General features: G+C 45.9%; 2 protein-coding genes across 2 annotated transcripts in view; both read left to right on the plus strand.

Annotated features, from left to right (window-relative positions):
* The window catches only part of LOC143986911 (uncharacterized), an 87,820-nt gene that overhangs the window by 22,877 nt on the left and 43,494 nt on the right, over nucleotides 1-21,449 (plus strand). The window contains exons 2-3 of the mRNA XM_077485320.1: nucleotides 17,091-17,161; nucleotides 17,776-19,059. Coding sequence (XP_077341446.1) covers nucleotides 17,091-17,161; nucleotides 17,776-19,059 — 1,355 coding nt within the window. The remainder of the gene's footprint in view (nucleotides 1-17,090; nucleotides 17,162-17,775; nucleotides 19,060-21,449) is intronic.
* Nucleotides 5,722-12,950, plus strand: LOC143989823 (uncharacterized). The gene is made up of 6 exons (XM_077490100.1): nucleotides 5,722-5,788; nucleotides 7,951-8,290; nucleotides 8,407-8,504; nucleotides 8,594-8,821; nucleotides 8,901-9,107; nucleotides 9,231-12,950. Exons 2-6 carry the CDS (start codon nucleotides 8,206-8,208, stop codon nucleotides 9,432-9,434), a joined length of 822 nt encoding a protein of 273 aa, XP_077346226.1. The 5' UTR covers nucleotides 5,722-5,788; nucleotides 7,951-8,205; the 3' UTR covers nucleotides 9,435-12,950.

The following is a 21,449-nucleotide window of genomic DNA, read 5'->3' on the forward strand; positions in this document are numbered from 1 at the left end:
AAAGGAGTTGAACCTGCCCAAGAACTGCCTTATATGTGACATGCCCATCAGGTGTTACTCAATGTTGGCCATGCTGCAGTGGCTGCACACGCAGCAGAGAGCCAATGAGTACCTGTGCGACTACGGCACCGGGTTCAGGGGAGATAATTTTTTTTCACCACACCAGTGGGGCATGATCAGGGATGCATGCACTGTCCTGTCACCGTTTGAGGAGGTCACGAGGATGGTGAGCAGTGACAGTGCATGCATCAGTGACACTGTACCTCTTGTCCACCTGTTGGAGCATACGCTGCGTGGAATAATGGACAGGACATTCCTGCACTCCAACTAGAGTATCTGGGAGAGGTTGCAGTGTCGTGGCACCAGTGCCTAAGGCCCAGTTTTTCAGCCCCTGTTTAACAAGGGCATGTAATTAGTGATGGACAAACTTCCGACGGGACGTTTCGCGGACCGCGAACGCGGCCGATAGTTTGCGAACCGTAACGTTTGCGGCGGGCCCCATTGACTTCAATGGGAGGCAAACTTTGCAAACCTACAGGTCAAATTTGCAGCCACAAAATAATTACTAGCTGTGCAAACATAGTCCCACCACATGGCCAATGACAAAACACATGTATGAGGTGAATCTGGGATCGACAACTACAAGCATTCTTTTTTTATATGTGAAATTGTGACAATTCAGGACTGTGGAGCGCATGAAGGCAATGGAGGAGAGGGAAGGTCAGGGTAGGCAAAGAAGAGGGTGCAGGAGATGATCACCAACAGCGTGACATACAGCAATGACACCTGCACCGTGATAGAGTGATCTGACACCAGCACCGTGATAGAGAGCACTGACATCAGCAGCGTGACATACAGCAATGACAACTGCACCGTGATAGAGTCATCTGACACCAGCACCGTGATAGAGAGCACTGACATCAGCAGCGTGACATAAAACACTGACACCAGCACCGTGATATACAGCACTGACACCAGCACCGTGATAGAGAGCACTGACATCAGCAGCATGACATACAGCAATGACGCCTGCACCGTGATAGAGTGATCTGACACCAGCACCGTGATAGAGAGCACTGACATCAGCAGCGTGACATAAAGCACTGACACCAGCACCGTGATATACAGCACTGACACCTGCACTGTAAGCAGCCCCAGGAGGAAGTCAGCATAGCACAGGGATGGTGGGAGCCCCTCATAATAAGCAGCCCCAGGAGAAAGTCAGCACAGGGATGGCGGGAGCCCCTCATAATAAGCAGCCCCAGGAGGATGTCAGCATAACACAGGGATGGTGGGAGCCCCTCATAATAAGCAGCCCCAGGAGGAAGTCAGCACAGGGATGGTGGGAGCCCCTCATAATGAGCATAGCACAGGGATGGTGGGAGCCCCTCATAATATGCACAGCAGAGGTACAGCCCCAGGAGGAAGTCAGCACAGCACAGGGATGGTGGGAGCCCCTCATAATAAGCAGCCCCAGGAGGATGTCAGCATAGCACAGGGATGGTGGGAGCCCCTTATAATAAGCAGCCCCAGTAGAAATATGACACCGCTCAACCTCTTCAAACAGGAGGGTACGAGCATATAGTACAGTGTGCTTTTTTTGGACAAGGAAGTGAGCCAAATGAAGAAAGAAGGTGTGTGCTCGATTAAAAAAATTGTTTATAGACATATACATGGTCTACTGGTCACATGTGTTGAATTCCTCCGAGATCCATGCCTCATTCATTTTTAGAAATGTGAGGTAGTTAACACTGTCGTGAGCTAGGCGAGTACGCTTATCGGTCACGATCCCCCCTGCTGCGCTGAACGTCCTTTTTGGACAGGACACTGGACGAAGGGCAAGCCAACAGTTCGATTGCAAATTGGGCAAGCTCTGGCCAGAGGTCAAGCCTGCCCACCCAGTAGTCCAGGGGTTCATCACTCCTTAGAGCGTCCACATCGGCCGTTAACCCGATGTAGTCTGACACCTGATGGTCTAGGTGTTCCCTGATGCTGGATCCGAATGACACCTGTCGATGGGTCGGCTGAAAGAATGACCTCATATCAGAAGTCACCAACACATCTTCAAACCGGCCTCTTCTTGCAGGCGCTGTTGGATTGGTACCCGCAACTCCTTCTCTGGGAGTGGGAATTGCTCCTCTGCCAGCGCACGCAAAAGCAGAATGCAGCATTTCTCGAAGCAAGGCATGGAAGTGCTCCATTCTGCCAGCCCTGTGTGACGGCGGTAACATTTCTGCCATTTTGTGTTTGTACCGGGGGTCTAAGTACGTTGCCACCCAGTACTGGTCCTTGACCCTTATGCTTTTTATACGGGGGTCCCTATTAAAACACTGGAGCACGAAGGCCCCCATTTGCACTAAAGTGGAAGTGGTGTGGTGGCCTGGCTCCTGCTCATCATCCAGGATAATGTCGTCCTCTTCATTCTCCTCTCCCCATCCACGCACAACAGGGATCCCAGAAAGGTTTAAAGCATGCTCTTCTTGCTCCTCCTCATCCGCCCCGGCACCATCCTCCTCTGACTCCTCTTCAGACTCCTGTTGTTGACTTGTCTCAGATAGAGTAGCCCCCCCTGGGAATTCATCCAGCATTGCGACTTCCTCATCTTCACGCTCCTACTCCTTCACAGTTTGATAAATGACATGACGCAAAGCACGCTCCATAAAGAAGGCATAAGGTACCATGTCACTGATGGCGCCATGGCTGCGACTGACCAGTTTGGTGATCTCCTCAAATGGCCACAGAAGTCTGCATGCATCGCGCATGAGCAGCCACTGGCGTGGTGAAAAAAAACCCAGCTCCCCAGAACCTGTTCTGCCGCAGAGTTCATACAGGTAGACGTTAACTGCACGTTTCTGCTGGAGCAGCCTATCAAGCATATAGAAAGTTCCATCGCATCGGGCAATCGCAAATAAGACGTCTGACCGGCAGATTGTGTCGCCGCTGAATGTCAGCAAAGCGAGCCATGGCCGTGTAAGATCTTCTGAAATGGGCCGAGATTTTCCTTGCCTGACGCAAGATGTCCTGGACCCCAGGGTATTTGACAATGAATCGCTGCACGACCAAGTTTAAGACGTGTGCCATGCATGGCACGTGCGTAATTTTGCCCTGTTTCAATGCGCTAAGCAAATTGGCACCGTTGTCACACACCACTTTACCAACTGTCAAATTGAGCGGTGTTAGCCACTGATCTGCCTGTGAACACAAAGCTGAAAGGAGTGCTGAGCCAGTGTGGCTCTTGGCTTCCAGGCACAACAGACACAGCACGGCATGGCAAAGTCTCACCTGGCATGTCAAATAGGTTCTGGGGATCTTGGGCGGCGCAGCGGAAGAGACGCTAGCAGCAGAAAAGGAGGAGTCAGCCGAGGAAGAGAGGGAGGATGGAGTAGGAGGAAGAGACGAAGAGGCAGGCCTGCATGCAATCCGTGGTGGTAAAACCAAATCTACACGGGTGCCATGGATTACATGCTTGACGGTCGTCAGAAGGTTCACCCAGTGGGCAGTAAAAGTGATATACCTTCCCTGCCCGTGTTTGCTAGACCACGTGTCTGTGGTCAGATGTATCTTGACACCGACACTGTGTGCCAGAGATACATTCACTTGCACTGAACATGGCCATATAGCTCTGGAATGCCCTTCTGTGAGAAATACTTCCTTCCTGGGACCTTCCATTGTGGTGTTCCAATGGCCACAAATTTTCGAAAGGCCTCCGAGTCCACCAGTTTATATGGCAGTAGTTGGCGAGCTATGAGTTCTGACAAGCCAGCCGTCAACCGTTGGGCAAGAGGGTTATCCAGCGTCATTTTTGTACGCTCGAACATTTGGCCCACGGAAGCCTGCCTTTTTGCAGAAAAACATGAGGATGGCATGATGGAAGGTGGAGTGGAGGACAATTGTGAGGAGAGAGGAGAAGATGTAGAAGACAAGGCTGGACGGTGAGAGCCTGGAGTGTGGCTTTGTGGGTTCCGTTGCTCCCACTGGGCTCGGCGATGGCAGCTCATGTGCCTTCTTAAGGCAGTCGTCCCTAGGTGAGTGTTGGGCTTACCGCGACTTATGCGTTGACTGCAAAGGCTGCAGATGGCAACGCTATTGTCAGCAGCGGACACGTTAAAAAAAGCCCACACTGCGGAGCCATGTGCCGGCGTCCTGGGAGCGCCAGATGTGACCGTACATGGTTGATGCCTTGCTCCTGATACATTCGCATTCTGCTTTGTCCCTCCTGTGCAATGTAAGTTATTCCTGCTTCTCCTCCCTATCTGCTGGTCCATATCTCCCTCTGAACTCTCCTCCTCTTCCTCTCTTGTGGGCACCCACGTGATATCACTAGACACGTCATCATCGACGTCACCTTCCCCACCGCTATAATTAGAGAGCTCAGAGTAGGCAGCAACAGCGGGGACCAACCTCCTCCTTGGGCTGATCTGGGTACTGTCGTCAGACTGCTGAGTGGTGGTTGTTGCTACCTCCTCCTTCTGATCCAATGCCAAGAGTGGCTGCTCATTGGAAATGTCTTGATATGGATCAGAAAATAATTCCTGTAACTCAAGTGGAGGGTATATGGTGGTGGTAGTGTATTTGGGGGTGCACATAGCAGAGAGTGAAGAAGAGGGTGCAGATTGAGAGGATGAGGAGGGTGCAGAAGAGTAAGGCTGAGTGAGCCACTCAACCAAGTCTGGTGCTTCCTTTGACGTAATCGCACGCACCTTCTGCAATCTGCTACTTTGGCTCAAGTCTGTAGCTCCAGCCCTACCCCTACCACCCCTGCGGAAAGGCCTGCCTCTTCCTCTGCCTGTCATTTTTTAAATGACCCTGTGACGAAAGTCTCTAGAGAAGTGCAGTATGTATGTGGAAGAAGGTATATAACAACCCGCTTCAGTCTGTCGTTTTGGGGGCCACTGGTCTATCACACCAGTTATAATACTTTTTTTATTGCGTTTGTCGCTCTCTGTAGTATCGCTGCAGAACCACTCAGCAGTCACAATGCTGCACAGAGGAAATGCACTATACTATGCTTATGCTTTCTATATGTGCAAGTATTTTATACGTGTATTACACACCTATATACTGCACACCAAATAGTACACCTATACCAGTCCTTACAAGGACCTTTGTGGACCGAGTAGCTAGTGATGTGCAGACTGTACCTCAGTCCCTACACTGATAAAGGACTGCTGCAGAATAGGGCAGCAGTCAAGTATAATATTATTTCTATATTTGGAAGAAAGTATATTATACGTGTACAACCCTATATACTGTACTACACCTATATCATACCAGTCCTTAAAAGGACCTCTGTGGACCTAATAGTAACAGCTAGTGATTAAACTGACTGTCCCTGCTGCACTGACAAAAGAAAGGCTGCTCCAATCACAAGCACAGCAGTGCACTGAACCCTCTATACTGTACACCAATACCAGTCCTTAAAAGGACTTTTGTGGACCTAATAGTAACAGCTAGTGATTAAACTGACTGTCCCTGCTACACACAGCGTCCTGTCCCTCTCTGCGCTGACAAAAGACAGGCTGCTGCAACAATCACTTGCACAGCAGTGCACTCAACCCTATATCCTGTACTACACCTATACAAATACCAGTCCTTAAAAGGACTTTTGAACTCTGAACTCCACAAGGCGGTGATCTCACTTCTACCCAGACAGGAAGTCTCTATGGAAGACAGGAAGTCTCTATGGAATAGACAGGAAGTGATGTCAGGTACACACAGGAAGTTCCGGGTGAGAGGTGAGTCGGGAGGAAGTAGAGAGGAGACGTGGCTGGAAGAAGTAGCAGAGGAGGTAATAAGATCATATTTTCTATTTACACCCAGTAACCCCCTATAATGAAGGTCAGAAGTATTAGATGTTTGTATTTAGTTTTATAAAATGGACAATCTCTAATCGGCATACAATGTATAACGCAGTCAGTGTATCGGTATAATGTGGAGTGTGAGTTCCGGGGTCCCCACAGGGGGAGGACATGAGGCTCCCTCAGTAAGAAGCACATAAATGATTGTATATTGTGTCAGGATAGAGCCAGACACCTCGGCACCACCTGAATCTGAGGGGAGGTCTCTGGCTGAATTCACAACACAAAGAAGGGGGTCAGTCTGGTGAGAGTCGCCTTCCATGATGGACACAGAGAGGAGCTGATGGCTGCAGACCTCACTGGAAGGTGCTTAGAACTGCTGAGTCTGATGGGTCAGTATGGACTGGGTGCTGCTCTCTGCACCCTGGACATATAGTTCTGTATTGTCTGTGCTGCTGAGCTGTGGTCAGTCCCTCCCAACCCCCTCCAAGGGCCCATGGACTTCACCCTGCCTGCCCTGCTTCAGCTACCAGCCCCTACCCCTGTTGGCCTGCATAACTGCCATTTCCTATACTTAACCCATCACGCCCTGATCTCTGCCCTTTTTTGGACCTGGATCTCTGCTCCTGAGTCGGGCCCATTTCCCTGGCCATCCTACGTGGACTACCTGTGTGGTGTTACATTGTTATGCGGTGGAATGTTTCATTGTACTGTGTCTTGCTACCCTATGTGCCAACACTGCTCTGCCCTGTGGACTATCACCCCTTTGCTGTCCTGAGGAGCACTCTTCATTTCTGTGCCTTCTGTTTGCCCCATTAAATAACAACCCTTATCTGTCCCATATTACCCCCCTGAGGATCGCTCTTCATTGCTGTATCTATTGTGTGTTCTGTGGACTAATTCTCCACCTGCCTGTACCCCGAGTCCCCCAATAAACGCCCGCGTGTCGGGTTCCTGGTGATTCACCTCTGTGTGCTCTCTCTCTGCACTCTTCATTCATCTCACCCCCGTCATGTCCGTCCTCTTCCTCCATAGTCACTGCGATGTCTTTTATCTCCAGCAGATGATGATAAACACATGTATTATTATTATTATTATACAGGACTTATATAGCGCCAACAGTTTACACAGCACTTTACAATATAAAAGGGAGACAATACAAGAGGATTAAGAGGGCCCTGCTCAGAAGAGCTTACAATCTAATAGGGTGGGGCAGATGGTACAAAAGGTTGTAACTGTGGGGAATGAGCTGATGGAAGTGATAAAAGATCAGTTGGAGACGTGATCGGCTTCCCTGAAGAGATGAGTTTTCAGGTGTCGCCTGAAGGTAGCAAGAGTAGGGGATAGCCGGACAGGTTGAGGTAGCGAGTTCCAGAGGATGGGAGAGGTGTGTTATATATATATATATATATATATATATATATATATATATATATATATATAGTGTGAAAACCTAGATTAACCCCTTCAGGGGGATCAGTTGGTGATTATATCTTCCTTCCAAAGCTGGCCATACATGGTTCCGTTTTATCGTTCATCCAGCGGGATGAGAGGAAAAAACGGAAGTGATTCCCCCATCCACACATTGGAGGGGGATGGGGGATTCCTCCCTGCTGTACTATTATATTCTAACAATGGGGGGCACTCCTCCGCTCTCAGAATACACAGATCAGTGATGAAGCTATTGGCTGCAGCCGCTGATCGAGTGACTTTTATCCGGCAGTGACCACACATGGATGGAAATGTGACCGATCCCTGCTGAACCAGCTGAATTTCCATGTCTCTATGGTCACCATAAGTGACTTCCTCCCCTCCCCCTCATCTCCTTCATTATGTAAGTCATGCTGAGATCATCTCTCATTGGCTGAGCAATATTCTCATTTGTCTCTGAGCTCCTCCTTCCATTTTTTCTAATGCTCTTAGGATGTGGGCGGACTCTTGGCATCCTCACTAGCAAAGTGGGACTGTTGGTCCTGCATTGTATCTAATGACATCAGAATACCTGCTACAAGCTTTTATCCTGCTTAGTGTGGGGGTCCTGTGTAGGTAAATTATACCTCAGCCTGAAGTGGAGCTTTAATAAAATGGAGACCTGAATGGAGAGGTGAGGAGGATTCTGGGAATATCATTTATTTTTTCTATTTGTGTTCAGATCTAGAGTTTTCCTCCTGTGAAGTCTGGAGATCATATGACCATCACATTGCCTCCACCTCCCTCCCTGATAGAATAGAGAAATACAAAGAAGATTCTAGAAGTCACCAGAGAGATGATGGAGGAGAGGTGAGGAGGATTCTGGGAATTCTGGGACATTATCCAGTAACAGACAAGGGATGTGTCTGGATGGTGACTGTATCATTGTGTGTGTCAGGTTCCTATAAGGTGTCAGGATGTCACTGTCTATTTCTCCATGGAGGAGTGGGAGTATTTAGAAGGACACAAGGATCTCTACAAGGACGTCATGATGGACAATCAGCCGCCCCTCACATCACCGGGTAAGAGGAGACTTTATTGTAAAGGAGAGAGCAGTACGGAGGCTCCACCTAGATCCCCCATCATCTGATAAACACATAGAAACAATGTATTCAGTCAGTGTGTGTGTTTCCTACAGATGGATCCAGTAATGGGAACCCACCAGAGAGATGTCCCCGTCCTCTGTATTCCCGGGATTCCACACAGGAAGGTCACACCATCCCCCACCATCATCAGGTAGATGAGGAACAATCACTGATAGTATCATTAGGATCTGTACATTATCTGCATTGTTACCATTGATGTCATTTTTATTATATATTCAGAGTGGAAACCTGAGAGATTCTAAAGTTGTGGTTAAAGAAGAGATAAAAGAGGAGGATGATGAGGATGGGGTGATGGAGGAGTCAGAGTCTCTAAAAGAACACAAAGATCTGTACCAGGACACCATGGTGGAGTCATCCAGCTACAGAAACCCACCAGAGAGATGTCACCGTCCTCTGTATTCCCGGGATTCCACACAGGAAGGTCACACCATCCCCCACCATCATCAGGTAGATGAGTGACAATTATTGGTAGTTCTGATTTATACACAGCATGATTGTTACAATGAATGTTTTATTATATATTCAGAGTGGAAACCTCGGGGGTGATAATATTGATGTTAAAGAAGAGTATAAAGAGGAGGATGAGGAGTATGGAGTGATGGAGGAGTTTTCAGAAGGACACAAGGATATGATGGAGCCACCAAATACCAGGAACCCACCAGAGAGATGTCCCCGTCCTCTGTATTCCCGGGATTCCACACAGGAAGGTCACACAATCCCTCACTATTGCAAGGTTGGTGGGATGGAGCATCTAGAACATGGACTCCTAGAGATGATGTGTGGATTTTCTATGTGATGTCACAATAATAAATCTTCTATCTTACAGATGATATTCTCTCTCATTTTCTTGGTTTAGAGTGGAGATCCAATCGATATAGAATTTGAGGTGAAATCAGAAGAAGAAGAGAGGTATGTGAGGGATGATCAGCAGTCTATGGAGGAGGATGGAATAACGGGGACATTTATAGAGGAGGACACTCCTACAGAGATCAGCACAGGTGGGTCATTAACACTAAATACATTCCTCCACCCATACTGCTCACTGATTGGTCCAGAGTAGGGCGGGGGCTGGGTGATATCAGCCTGTAATCCCCTGGTCACTTTCCTGAGCTGTGTTCCCCGTCCTGTATTCCTGGATTTCTCTCCGATAATCTTCCTTCTCTGTGCTGCCGACACAATTTATGTCTCTAGACTGGATTTATGGAGATTCTGGGGATCAGCTGGCAGTAAAATGTTCATTTTCCCCATAGATGTTACTAGATCTAGGCACCTGGGGTATGTGATTTGGGTCTTCTGCCCCATACCCGGGTATGACAAGATCTCTGACAGAACAATCCCCCAGGATTACTTGTCGTGTTGTCTGCTGGCTGTGCCGGGTGGAGGGATATGTCTGTATAGTCTCAGACCCAAGTCACTGAGTGCAGTCTCAGGAGATGGGAGGCAGCGGTGTGGGACCTCTGCAACTTGTCTCATGTAATCATTTCATCTTCCACTGATTACTGAATACCAATATTATGAGTCCTGACCCTTACACTGTATACTTTATATTCTACATTACATACTCCTGACCCCTGCACTATATACTCTATATTGTATATTACATCATTCTGATACTATATAGTCCTATCTGTTGTATCTTATACAATATGTTGTACATTACATAGTCCTGACTTCTCTCTCCCCTCCCCCCACTGCTATATATATATATACATATAATATGTATTCTCTTTTGTTACACCCATTTCCTACCAACTGGACATTTTATATCGGATGATGTGATTGGAGCACAGACTTTTACATGGTGATAATAATGTGATAACATCCTCAGACTTTGGAACCTTAATCAGAAAGTGATAATGAGGGAGGAGTCAATAACACAATGATGGTGGTCTTCAGGATCAGTCCAGTCTTCATCTTGGTTGTCCTCCCCCCATCCTCACTCTCTGACCTCTGGTGGGGCTCAGCCCTGTTGTCATTCATGACTAAATCATGGACTAAATAAGGAAGTGCAGGACTTCTTGTGTTGGGAAGATGGCAATGAGTGATAGAGGGGGAGGGGACACTCGTCCTATAATCGCCTCATCACTGTCACTCCTATAAAAGACAGTTCTCAAAAGATTTCGCTGTATGCGGATGATGCCCTGCTCTATCTGAGGGATGCTGGCCCCTCATTAGGAGCCGCCTTGTGGATCTTCGACCAGTTTGGAGCCCACTCCGGTATCCGTATTAACTGGTCGAAGTCGAGTTTGCTTCCCTTGGATGGAGGGGTGGGTGATGGCGTGGATTCTGGCCCTTTGGAATGGGTATCGTCTTTTAAGTACTTGGGGGTGCTGGTATCTAGAGATCCCATTCATTATTACAGACTAAATATAAGCCCCTTATTGCGTTTTGTCAAGGACCGATTTCGGTCGTGGGCTGGGTTGCCACTAAACCTCTTGGGTCGCATCAGTATATTTAAGATGGTGCTGCTGCCCAAGCTCAACTACATTTTTAGAAATAGTCCGGTGTGGGTTCAGGCCTCCTTTTTTCGTGAACTGGATGGACACCTTACCTCCTTTTTGTGGAATGGTATGACCCCTCGTCTGGCCAGGGCTACCTTGCGCCTTCCTACACACTTGGGGGGACTTGCTCTCCCCGATGTGCGGGCCTATTATTGGGCGGCAATATTGGTTACAGCGCACTGGTGGTTGGATGGGAGTCGTTCTAATGCTGCGGTGCGTGTGGAGGCGGCGGGGGTGGGTACCAGACGAGATCTTCAGGATCTGGTGTATAAAGGGGCGAGGGCTCGCTCTGATCTCCCTATCCCAACAAAAACTACATTGAAGGCGTGGGTTGTGGCTAGACGTAGATTCTCGGTTGCCGCGCGATGGTCTCCTGCTCAACCACTCTGGGGTAACCCCAACTTGCAAAACTTTCGTACGGTTCCGGACCACCGGGTGTGGGCTAGGTATGGGATAATGACACTTAAGGATATTATGCCTAACGGCACCCTACTGACTTTTACACAGCTGACTGGGAAACATGATCTACCGGGTTGGATGTATTTCCGTTACATTCAATTACGTCATGCAGCCAGGGCCCAATTCTCGGTTTCCCCCCTGCTCCAGTTGGATCCAGTGGAGGATCTTCTGTCTGATGGTGAACTACGAAAGCCCCTCTCCTCCTTGTATGGTATTTTACTGCCAAAGGATATTCCCAGGATGGCTAGGTTGTGGGAGGCATGGCATGGTGATATACCGTCGCTCACTCGGGAAGATTGGGAGCACTGTTTACATCATGGTCCCAGGGTAATGATAGCGGCGGGTGACAAACTAATGCAGCTTAAATTTTTTCATAGGGTGTATCTCACTCCAGTTAGATTATCTAGGATGTATGCGGACAGGGACCCGTACTGCCCCCGTTGTAGGACATGTCTTGGCTCGTTTTTGCACATGTTTTGGGAGTGCCCATCCCTGGCGCCCTTTTGGGATGGGATTTTTGAACAGATGAATGTCCGTATGGAACTGTCGGTCCCTAGGACTCCGGAACTTGCTCTCCTGGGGGTACAAGAGGATGCTCAGAGGTCACATCACAGTAAGATCCTTATCTCTATCCTTTGTTTCTATGCTAGGAGGGAGATTCTGGTGCGATGGACATCCTCGGTTCCGCCTAGGGTGTCTGCATGGGAGAATAAAATCAATGCTGTGTTGCCTCTTTACAAATTGACTTATCTAAGTAGGAGATGTCCTTGGAAGTTTGACAAGGTATGGTCCCCTTGGACTGGACCTACCCTTGGATAGTGGGCGGAGGGTGGCGAGGTGCCCTGTGTCTTACCCCTCTTACATTTTTTTGTTTCTCTCTGGTGAGCTCCCTCTCCTCCCCCCCCCTTTTTTTTCTGGCATCTCCTCCTCCCTCTCTACTCTCGCCCTCTACTCTCTACTGTTTTCTATTCCTCCTTTCTTCTTTTCTTTTTCTGCTGTCGGCTGTCTTGCCTCCACCCCTTTTTCCCCCCCAAGAGGGTTATATCATTGTTATAGCTATCCTTTGGCTCACAGATCCTCAGTGTTCACTATGATTGTTTTGCTGACCTTGGTACGATGTTACAGTATGCCTTGTATGCAGATTTTGTATTATATGTATATTTAATAAAGCACTCCTGATTGTTAAAAAAAATAAAAGACAGTTCTCGTTGTTTCCTCACTCTCTGACTAAGGTCCATGAATAAAAAAAGGGTCTGGTAGGAGATCAGAGGACCCATTTACTAGTTACCTTGAGGGGGAATTGTAAGATCATATATAGGAATTGGGAAAAAAATGAAATTTTTAAGGCATATTGTACTCTTTTTAAAAACAAAAAAATAACAGTATTTATTTATTACAAATCATTCATGATAAATACTAGGACAAGAATAAAAAATATTTACAAAGTGAATGTGGTTTAAAAACACGTCTCAGTGACCAACCAAACAATCCAGAGTTCAGCCTGAACCTACATGGACTGGGTTGGTAGATTGACGAGAAGGTTCCTTATGGCTTTACAAATTAACCCCTAAAATCTAGTAACATATATACTATATATATATATATATATATATATATATATATATATATATATAATGACCTAATCATTTATCATACAGTAGTCATGTATGGAGGGGTTGATAGAGCCAAGCTGGAATAGGTCAATTCTGCTTCAATATTCAAAGGAAACATTCAATATTTGGTTGACCAGTTTCTCACTCTGGACGGGCTTCTTCTGGAGCTATATGAATATATGTGTAAAGAAGAAGAAGTATGAAGTTGTCACTGAGGTGGGGCCGGCAGGTAACACAAAGACATCACAGCGGGTTCCCGGTCACCATAAGACTACTGGAGCTCATTGGGGCCCCTGAAAACTGCAGAGCCAGGAGAGGTGTATATTGGACATGAACTGAGAGATATCTATTGGCATCAAAGGTGACCAGCTGAATGATAGGTTAAGTACTATCCATGGCTCAGTATATATGGCCCATGGCATGTATCCTACAGCTCCGGGGTCCCAAGGAATGACCACTTATTGATCAGGATACGTATGGTTTCTTAAATGCCAAATTCCCTAGAGAGGCAACTTTCTATGCCCTCCCAAATATCCACAAAAGAATGACCAACCCTCCAGGCAGACCGATCATATTGGGTATAGAGTCTCTTACCGAAAAACTGAGTGAATTATTAGATTACCACCTCATGGAACATGTCATTAGGCTTCCATTATACATTAAGGACACACAGGAGGGGTATTGAGGGAATGTTGGTGCCAACCGGAGCCCTTTTGGTGACACTTGATGTTGAAGCACTATACTCCAGCATTCCACGGGGAGTCAGTAAGGAGCGGACATTCCTTAGGGAACTAGACCATACATGATGGAAATATAGTGAATTTGTTCTCAGATTACTATACGTCATTCTTACTCACAATTGGTTTGTATTTTTAGACACCCATTATTTCCAGGTACAGGGGGTCGCTTTGGGCACTCGTTGTGCCCCTCCCAATACAAACCTGTACGGGATTTGTTTGCAAGTGAAACTTTAAGCACATATACCGATCAGGCCCTGTGTGCAGGAGAGAACCTATGTGGCCACATCCTCTAAAGCAGGGGTCTCAAACTGGTGGCCCTCCAGCTGTTGTAAAACTACAAGTCCCATAAGGCATTGCAAGGCTGACAGTTGCAAGCATGACTCCCACAGGCAGAGGCATGATGGAACTTCTAGTTTCGCAACAGCTGGAGGGCCACCAGTTTGAGACCCCTGCTCTAAAGCAATGTGGAGAGGACTGAGGGTAAAATTTGGTGAGACGGGTGGGGACCAGGTACCAGTGGAAAATTACTTTGAGGTCCGCCTCCACAAGGGAACTATTAAGGATTCCCCTGTAGGAGCGGCCAAAATCTGTGTGCCATTTGTCCAGGTCCCACTCAAACTGGAGATCTCGCTCCCATTTTAGCATGTAGGTCGCTTTCGCCAAGGGTTCGGCTAATGCTGAATAGATTAGGGAGATTCACGCTCATGGCTGAGGAACACCAAAGCTCATACTGAGTTACAAAGAGCAGATTCTCAGAACTCTTCCACACTTGGTGCAAGAAATGTAACAGTTGGTTATATCGGAATGTTTCCGAAGGTGGCACATTGAGTTTAGAAATGCAATAGCTAAGTGTGATAGGGCTGTTCCCATTGAAATATTGCCCTATTCTGTATAGGCCCTTTTCTAGCCACCACCTAAAGGCCTTGATATTGAGTCCCAGGGGGAACAAGGGGTTATGGAAAATATGCGCCAGAGTGCACCAGGCCGATGTCAGGGAGTGCAGTTTGTGTAGGGAATCACATAGGGTCATGGAATGTGAGAGTGTGGGAGATAGAATTGGGGGTCGATCTTTCTGTGGGCTCCAGATTAGGAAATCTAGGGTATGGTTGGCCTGTCTTTCTATGTCTACCCAGTCGGGTTTCAGATCTTTGGAATAAATGACAGAGAATTGGCAGAGTTGGGCAGCCTGATAATACCACCATAGATTAGGTAGTCCTAGTCCCCCTTTTTTCCTGGATCTAAATAGAACTGTATTGGAAAGACTATGTCCCTTAATGCCCCAGTTGAAACGTATAATCGCCGACTGCAGTTTATCTAGAAGACGCTTTGTTATGGGGAGGGAGCGGAAGAGGTACAAAATTCTGGGCAGTAAGGTCATCTAGGCCGCATTCACTCCAGCCAGGACATTTTATATAGGGACCATTGAGAGAGGTCTTCTGACAATCTCTTAAGCATAGGGGGGTAATTGCATTGGTGTAATAGCTCAATTGTAGAAGTGAGATGAGCGCCCAGGTAGGGGAGAGAGGATGGGCTCCAGGAGAAGGGGAAGTGTTTTTTTTTAGTCTATCAACTAGGTCTTGAGGGGTGGAGATGTTTAGGGCTGTTGATTTGGTCATGTTAACTTGCAGTCCCGAAACGGAACCAAATGTTTTTAGGAGTCAGAGAATATCAGGGGTGGAGATGAGGGGGGAGGTGACAAAAAAAAATTATCGTTGGGGAACAAGGCACATTTGTGGGTCAATTGACCACATTTTACTCCATGTATGTCCGGGTGTTGTCTGATAGCTAATGCCAAAGTTTCTATCGCAATGGTGAAAAGGATGGGGGAAAGGGGGCATCCTTGCCTGGTACCTTTCAGGATGTGGAATTGGTCTGAGAGGTGACCTTGTAGTTTGATTTGGGCTTTAGGGGAAGAATAGAGGGCTTCCAGGGTTCTAGTAAATTCTGGGCCGAAACCCTATTTTTGTAGGATGGTGAAGATGTAGGGCCAGGTGACCATGTCAAAGGTCAATGGAAAGGATATATCCCTCCTAGGAAGGGCCTCCATCCCAAGAGGATTGCATGAGGGAAATTAAGTCCACCGCTTTCCTAATCTGGTACAGGCCCTGCCACCCAAGGATAAATCCCACCTGATCCTTATGGATATAGGTGTCGATGAAGGAAGCCAGTCTATTAGCTAAGATTTTCATCATAATCTTTAAATTGTTATTAATTAACAAAAATTGGTCTATAATTCCCACCTTCACTGGGGTCTTTACCCTGTTACGCTGTAGGATACATGTCATGGGCCATGGTAAGAAGGCTAGTCTGGCAATAAGTAAGGGAGCAGATTTATACACCTGTTTATATGACTTATTACTAAATGGTGCCTTTTTATTTATTTGTAATACCCTCAGAGCCATGGATGGTACTTAACCCCCCTTGCGGTTTTCCCGAGTGTGGCTCGGGGTTAAATTTCAGTACAATTAGTGGTAACCCCGAGCCACACTCAGGATTGCATTGCAGGATCCTGGTGTGGTGTACTTACCTTGTCCCCAGGATCCTGCGATGTTTACCGCCCGCTGTGTCCATGGGTCTGTCCTCCCCATCACTGCCAACACCAAATAAACACTGTTTTGGGTAATTTTTACCAAAGAAATGTAGCAGCATCATTTTTGTTCAAAATGTATCAAGAGAAATGACTTATTTGCAATATTTTATAACAGAAACTAAGAAAAATGCTTTTTTTGGGGGGAAAATTTACGGTCTTTTTATATTTGTAGCATACGAAATAAAAACCCAGCGGTGATTAAATACCACCAAAAAAATCTCTATTTGTGTGAAAAAAAGATACAAGTTTAATTTGGGTACAGGTGTTACATGACCGCGCAATTGTCATTCAAAGTGTGACAGCGCTGAAAGCTGAAAATTGGTGTGGGAAGGAAGGGGGTGAAAGTGCCCGGTAATGAAGTGGTTAATGGGACATGAAACATGGGACAGCAAGATGACTATTAGTCATCACCAGATGGTGTGTTCACTATGGTAACCTTATGTTTTTAGAGGTTATAGGCGTGTATAACCATATAATGATGAACTGTTTAATTATTAATCATATTCAATATAACCTCTTACTAACCACTCCCCCTTATTGTGATTGGTTATGATTGGTAAAGTTGAACCAAATATAAGCCGTATACCAATAAAACTCAGACATTTCTTTGAACTCACTCCTTATCTAGTTCTGTTCATTGAAATTGTCTCCCGGAAGCGGGGGCTCTCCGTAGTTTGCAGTATTAACCCTTGGCTGGTCTGTCATGTACCTATAGATTCTATACAAATGGAGGCACTGGCTGAGATAAGGTGATTAATCAACTTGGGGGAGTAGATTTTTTGTCTTATCTGACAAATTGTTTTCTTGCCTTAGCTCTGATAACACCTTAGTCTCTTACATTTTTATTAAGAAGGGAGACGGACCAGGCCTTATGGTGGCTTTTGGTAAGCCTGTCCTTTGGTGGGACTGTTAAGAAGTTTTAATAAGTAGTACTACGCTCCTTTTGGGAAGGAGAGGGAAGGGTTAATAGGGCAATCACTACTGGGGCCCGCAAACTCTTGCTCTATCATTCTTTCCTTGTCTATCGCATTGTATAAAGTATAAGGATTACAGCATAAGATATCTGTTGTGTGAAACACTGCTGCAAGGTGAGGCAGTTCTGCTTTAACTGTTATAACAGGTAAAGATACCCCTCCCCCCCAATCCTGGAGGAAATTGTAAGGATTATGTAGCCAGAGTATGTGGGACTAGTTATGAGTTTGTGAATTCCTGGCTGTATAACGTGGCTGAAGGGACGGAGAACATGCACAGTATTGAATCATTCCCTCGGGAGGGGATAATAGTGAATTTCACATGGACATGGTAAAGGGTTTGTGTACCCTTATCACACTAATATACTGTTTTTTCTTTTAACAAAGAGTACAATATGCCTGAAAAGTCAATTTTTTCCAATTCCTATATATACTCATTTTAGGACGTGTATAGTATATCATTTACTGTGTTGTCTACAGAGCCACCCTGGGGTGACAACACTAAACATACCCATAGGAATTGTAAGATCCTCGGAGACAAAGCTGCCTGATGTGGGCGGAGTCCTGGTTTAGGGGAACCAATCAGCTCATGTCTAGTAATAATCTTTGTATTTCTATTTTAGTAGATGGACGGGAGATGAGGAAAACCTCAGAGGATTGTCTCACTTTGTCTCCAGACTGTAAAGTAGAAGATGAGGACATCACACAGTATAGTCCAGGAGAAAACCCGACTACCTCAAATGTCCATCCGGCACCACACAGTGTAGACGGACCATCGTATTCCTCTTATCCTGAGGAACCTCAGACTGTGCGGGACGGGGCCATCCTTCCAACAGAGAAGAGGTTTTCCTGTACTGAGTGCGGGAAGTGTTTCAGTTCTAAATTCCATCTTAATGTGCATAAAAGATCTCACACAGGAGAGAAGCCGTATTCCTGTCCTGAGTGTGGGAAATGTTTTTCAGCAAAGTCCAATCTTTCCAGACATCAGAGATCTCATACAGGGGAGAAGCCGTATTCCTGTCCTGAGTGTGGGAAATGTTTTTCAGTGAAGTCCCATCTTTCCACACATCAGAGATTTCACACGGGGGAGAAGCCGTATTCCTGTTCTGAGTGTGGGAAATGTTTTTCACAGAAGTCCAGTCTAGAAGCACATCAGAGATCTCACACGGGGGAGAAGCCGTATTCCTGTCCTGAGTGTAGGAAATGTTTTTCACTGAAGTCCGATCTTTCCACACATCAGAGATCTCACACGGGGGAGAAGCTGTATTCCTGCCTTGAGTGCGGGAAATGTTTTTCACAAAAGTCCAATCTTTCCACACATCAGAGATCTCACACAGGACAGAAGCCGTATTCCTGTCCTGAGTGTGGGAAATGTTTTTCACAGAAGTCTAGTCTTTCCACACATCAGAGATCTCACACGGGAGAGAAGCCGTATTCCTGTCCTGAGTGTGAGAAATGTTTTTCACGGAGGTCCCATCTTTACAGCCATCAGAGATCTCACACTGGGGAGAAGCCCTATTCCTGTCCTGAGTGTGGGAAATGTTTTTCACGGAGGTCCCATCTTTACAGCCATCAGAGATCTCACACGGGGGAGAAGCCGTATCCCTGTCCTGAGTGCAGGAAATGTTTTTCAGTGAAGTCCGATCTTTCCACACATCAGAAATCTCACACGGGGGAGAAGCTGTATTCCTGCCTTGAGTGCGGGAAATGTTTTTCACAAAAGTCCAATCTTTCCACACATCAGAGATCTCACACAGGGGAGAAGCCGTATTCCTGTCCTGTGTGTGGGAAATGTTTTTCACAGAAGTCTAGTCTTTCCACACATCAGAGATCTCACACGAGAGAGAAGCCGTATTCCTGTCCTGAGTGTGGGAAATGTTTTTCACGGAGGTCCCATCTTTACAGCCATCAGAGATCTCACACTGAGGAGAAGCCGTATTCCTGTCCTGAGTGTGGGAAATGTTTCTCAGAGAAGTTCAATCTTTACACACATCAGACATCTCACATGAGGGAGAAGCCACTTTCCTGTCCTGAGTGAGGGAATTGTTCCTCACTGAAGTCCTGTCTTCCTGTACATCAGGGATCCCACACAACCCTCGAGGTGTATTAGTGCCTTGAGTGTGGGAAATGTCTTCTATATGAATGTTGCTGGACATCACAGCTCTCATGTGGGGAAGAAGCACACCCTGATATACACCTCAGATATACTCCATGGCTGATCTCCATCATGGAAGAAACAGTTGATAAGGAGATCAGAGATCACCAAAGACATGGATGAAGTGTTGTACCGTGTTGGTCATTGATAACAGTAGAAAAATTTAAATGGAGTCATTACCATTGGCTGAGTAAATTTTGTAGTGGAAGATTTCACAAACACTTAGAGGTCTGTTTTAAAAATAAATAGTTGAACAAATGTGACAGCATTATGATCATTGGCTCCATCTAGTGGCCATGAGGTATTGTGCTTTTTTTTACTGATTGAGGCAAAATGTCTTATGGCCACTAGATGGAGCCGTTGATCATAAGAAATCACTGAGTTAAATTACGGCCAGAATTTGTAACGAGTGGATGAATGTTTGTCACATTTGTCCAACATATTTTCTTTACATAGATCCCTTAGTTTCCTTTGTCAGGAATAGTTTCATACTAGTACCTAAGATCATACTCCTGCACTAATAATTACAGTAGACTTTGCAGGATAAAAGTTATTTAAACCAACAATATTATCTGATTCCCGCCCAGCCTAAAGTACAATGATGGTGGGACTGCTATTGTTCTGGGAGGACGTCATATGACATGTTACCATTCTTGCTGAACATGTGTGCTCACGGAGGCGAGTAGCGAGGCGATCGGTGGTGCGCTGTCCCCCTTGGACACTGTGCATCACCGTTTGTGGTAAAGAGCTGATGAGGTAGGTTCTTTACCATGTGATCAGCTGTGTCCAATCACATGTAATCAAATGCTGGTTATCGCCATTTCCTTTACTCAGCGCTGTCAGTGTCACGCGGTATCTGTACAGTTATGGCGTGTTTGTTCATTTTAAAGCTCTTCCCTCCCTCCTTCTTCCCAAGTATTATCCTCCAGGATATCCAGCTGCATATATCTGGACCCCACTTATTGTTTTCCTAGGATAACAGGGTGAGACTTCGCTATGCTGTGTTTGGTTTGGCGGAGCCCCTAAGTGTAACAAGCATTGCCATTGTGTTGCAGGGGTTGTTCTGAAGATGGGGTATATTCCACGTCACATATAGTATTATTGGCCCCTAGGGATATTGCTACATAGCCATGGATTACATTGGAACCCACAGCTGATTATCTATATTGGATGTAAGTGCAATTTATGGGGTGAGATATCACACATGTGCATACAATGGTGGCCTAGGTCTTGGTTTCTCTGTTTTTGTAGAATGATCTCCTGTTTATACATGCGGATGTTCATCTTACTACCCACATTTTGGAACACTTGATGTAGGAAACTTACAAGATATTGGAAAGAATATTTTGTAAGTAAGGTATAAGGAGGGTGGATTATGTGAATCTTTCCCCTATCCCCCTTTGGGATATAAAGAGCTGCTACTAACTATGCTCTCTACTGTAGTGATATCATTTATAGTAGTGGGTAGATAATTAGTAGTTATTAGAATGATGATGTAAGTACTCTTCCGCAGCAACCCAATTCTTCCAGAGAGATGCACTTCATTGACTTCCAACACAGAACAAAGTCTTGCAACAGACGATAAAATCCAACAGAGTAAATCTGACAACAAATATTTTTCCTAGACCTGTGCCTTCATAATCACACACCGAGTGAATGGACTGAACGCCATGTTATATCCCCAATACACTGAATAGGCTGACCAATTTGATTGGCCGTTTAACAGCTGTACTCATAAACTGCCCTAATTTGCATTCTTGCATATTAACATCAACAAGTCCCCTTTGATATGTGTGATTACTGATTAGATTAACAGATACCACCTTAACAACCCCTTGATGTGTAGAATACACTTGTATGGAATGCCTATATCCCTAATCTATATTCTTGTATATTAACATCAACAAGTCCCCTTTAATATGCGCAATTAGATTAACAGATACCAATGTGGCCTACCTAGAATGGACTTGTCTTAGAATGCCTACATATAACACCATATATAAAATACATACATATACAAACCTACATACATACATATACAAAACA

Source organism: Lithobates pipiens, unplaced genomic scaffold (genome assembly GCF_037356315.1).
Source record: "Lithobates pipiens isolate NorthernLeopardFrog02 unplaced genomic scaffold, aLitPip1_a1.2 Scaffold_18, whole genome shotgun sequence".
Lineage (NCBI taxonomy): Eukaryota > Metazoa > Chordata > Amphibia > Anura > Ranidae > Lithobates > Lithobates pipiens.

What these genes read in the sequence shown, in the direction of transcription:
- LOC143989823 (XM_077490100.1), top strand. Translation starts at nt 8,206, where the DNA reads ATGGAGGAGTGGGAGTATTTAGAAGGACACAAGGATCTCTACAAGGAC. An exon ending in CCATCCCCCACCATCATCAG is followed by an intron (nt 8,505 to 8,593) that starts GTAGATGAGGAA and finishes TTATATATTCAG; the next exon opens with AGTGGAAACCTGAGAGATTC. An exon ending in CAATCCCTCACTATTGCAAG is followed by an intron (nt 9,108 to 9,230) that starts GTTGGTGGGATG and finishes TTCTTGGTTTAG; the next exon opens with AGTGGAGATCCAATCGATAT.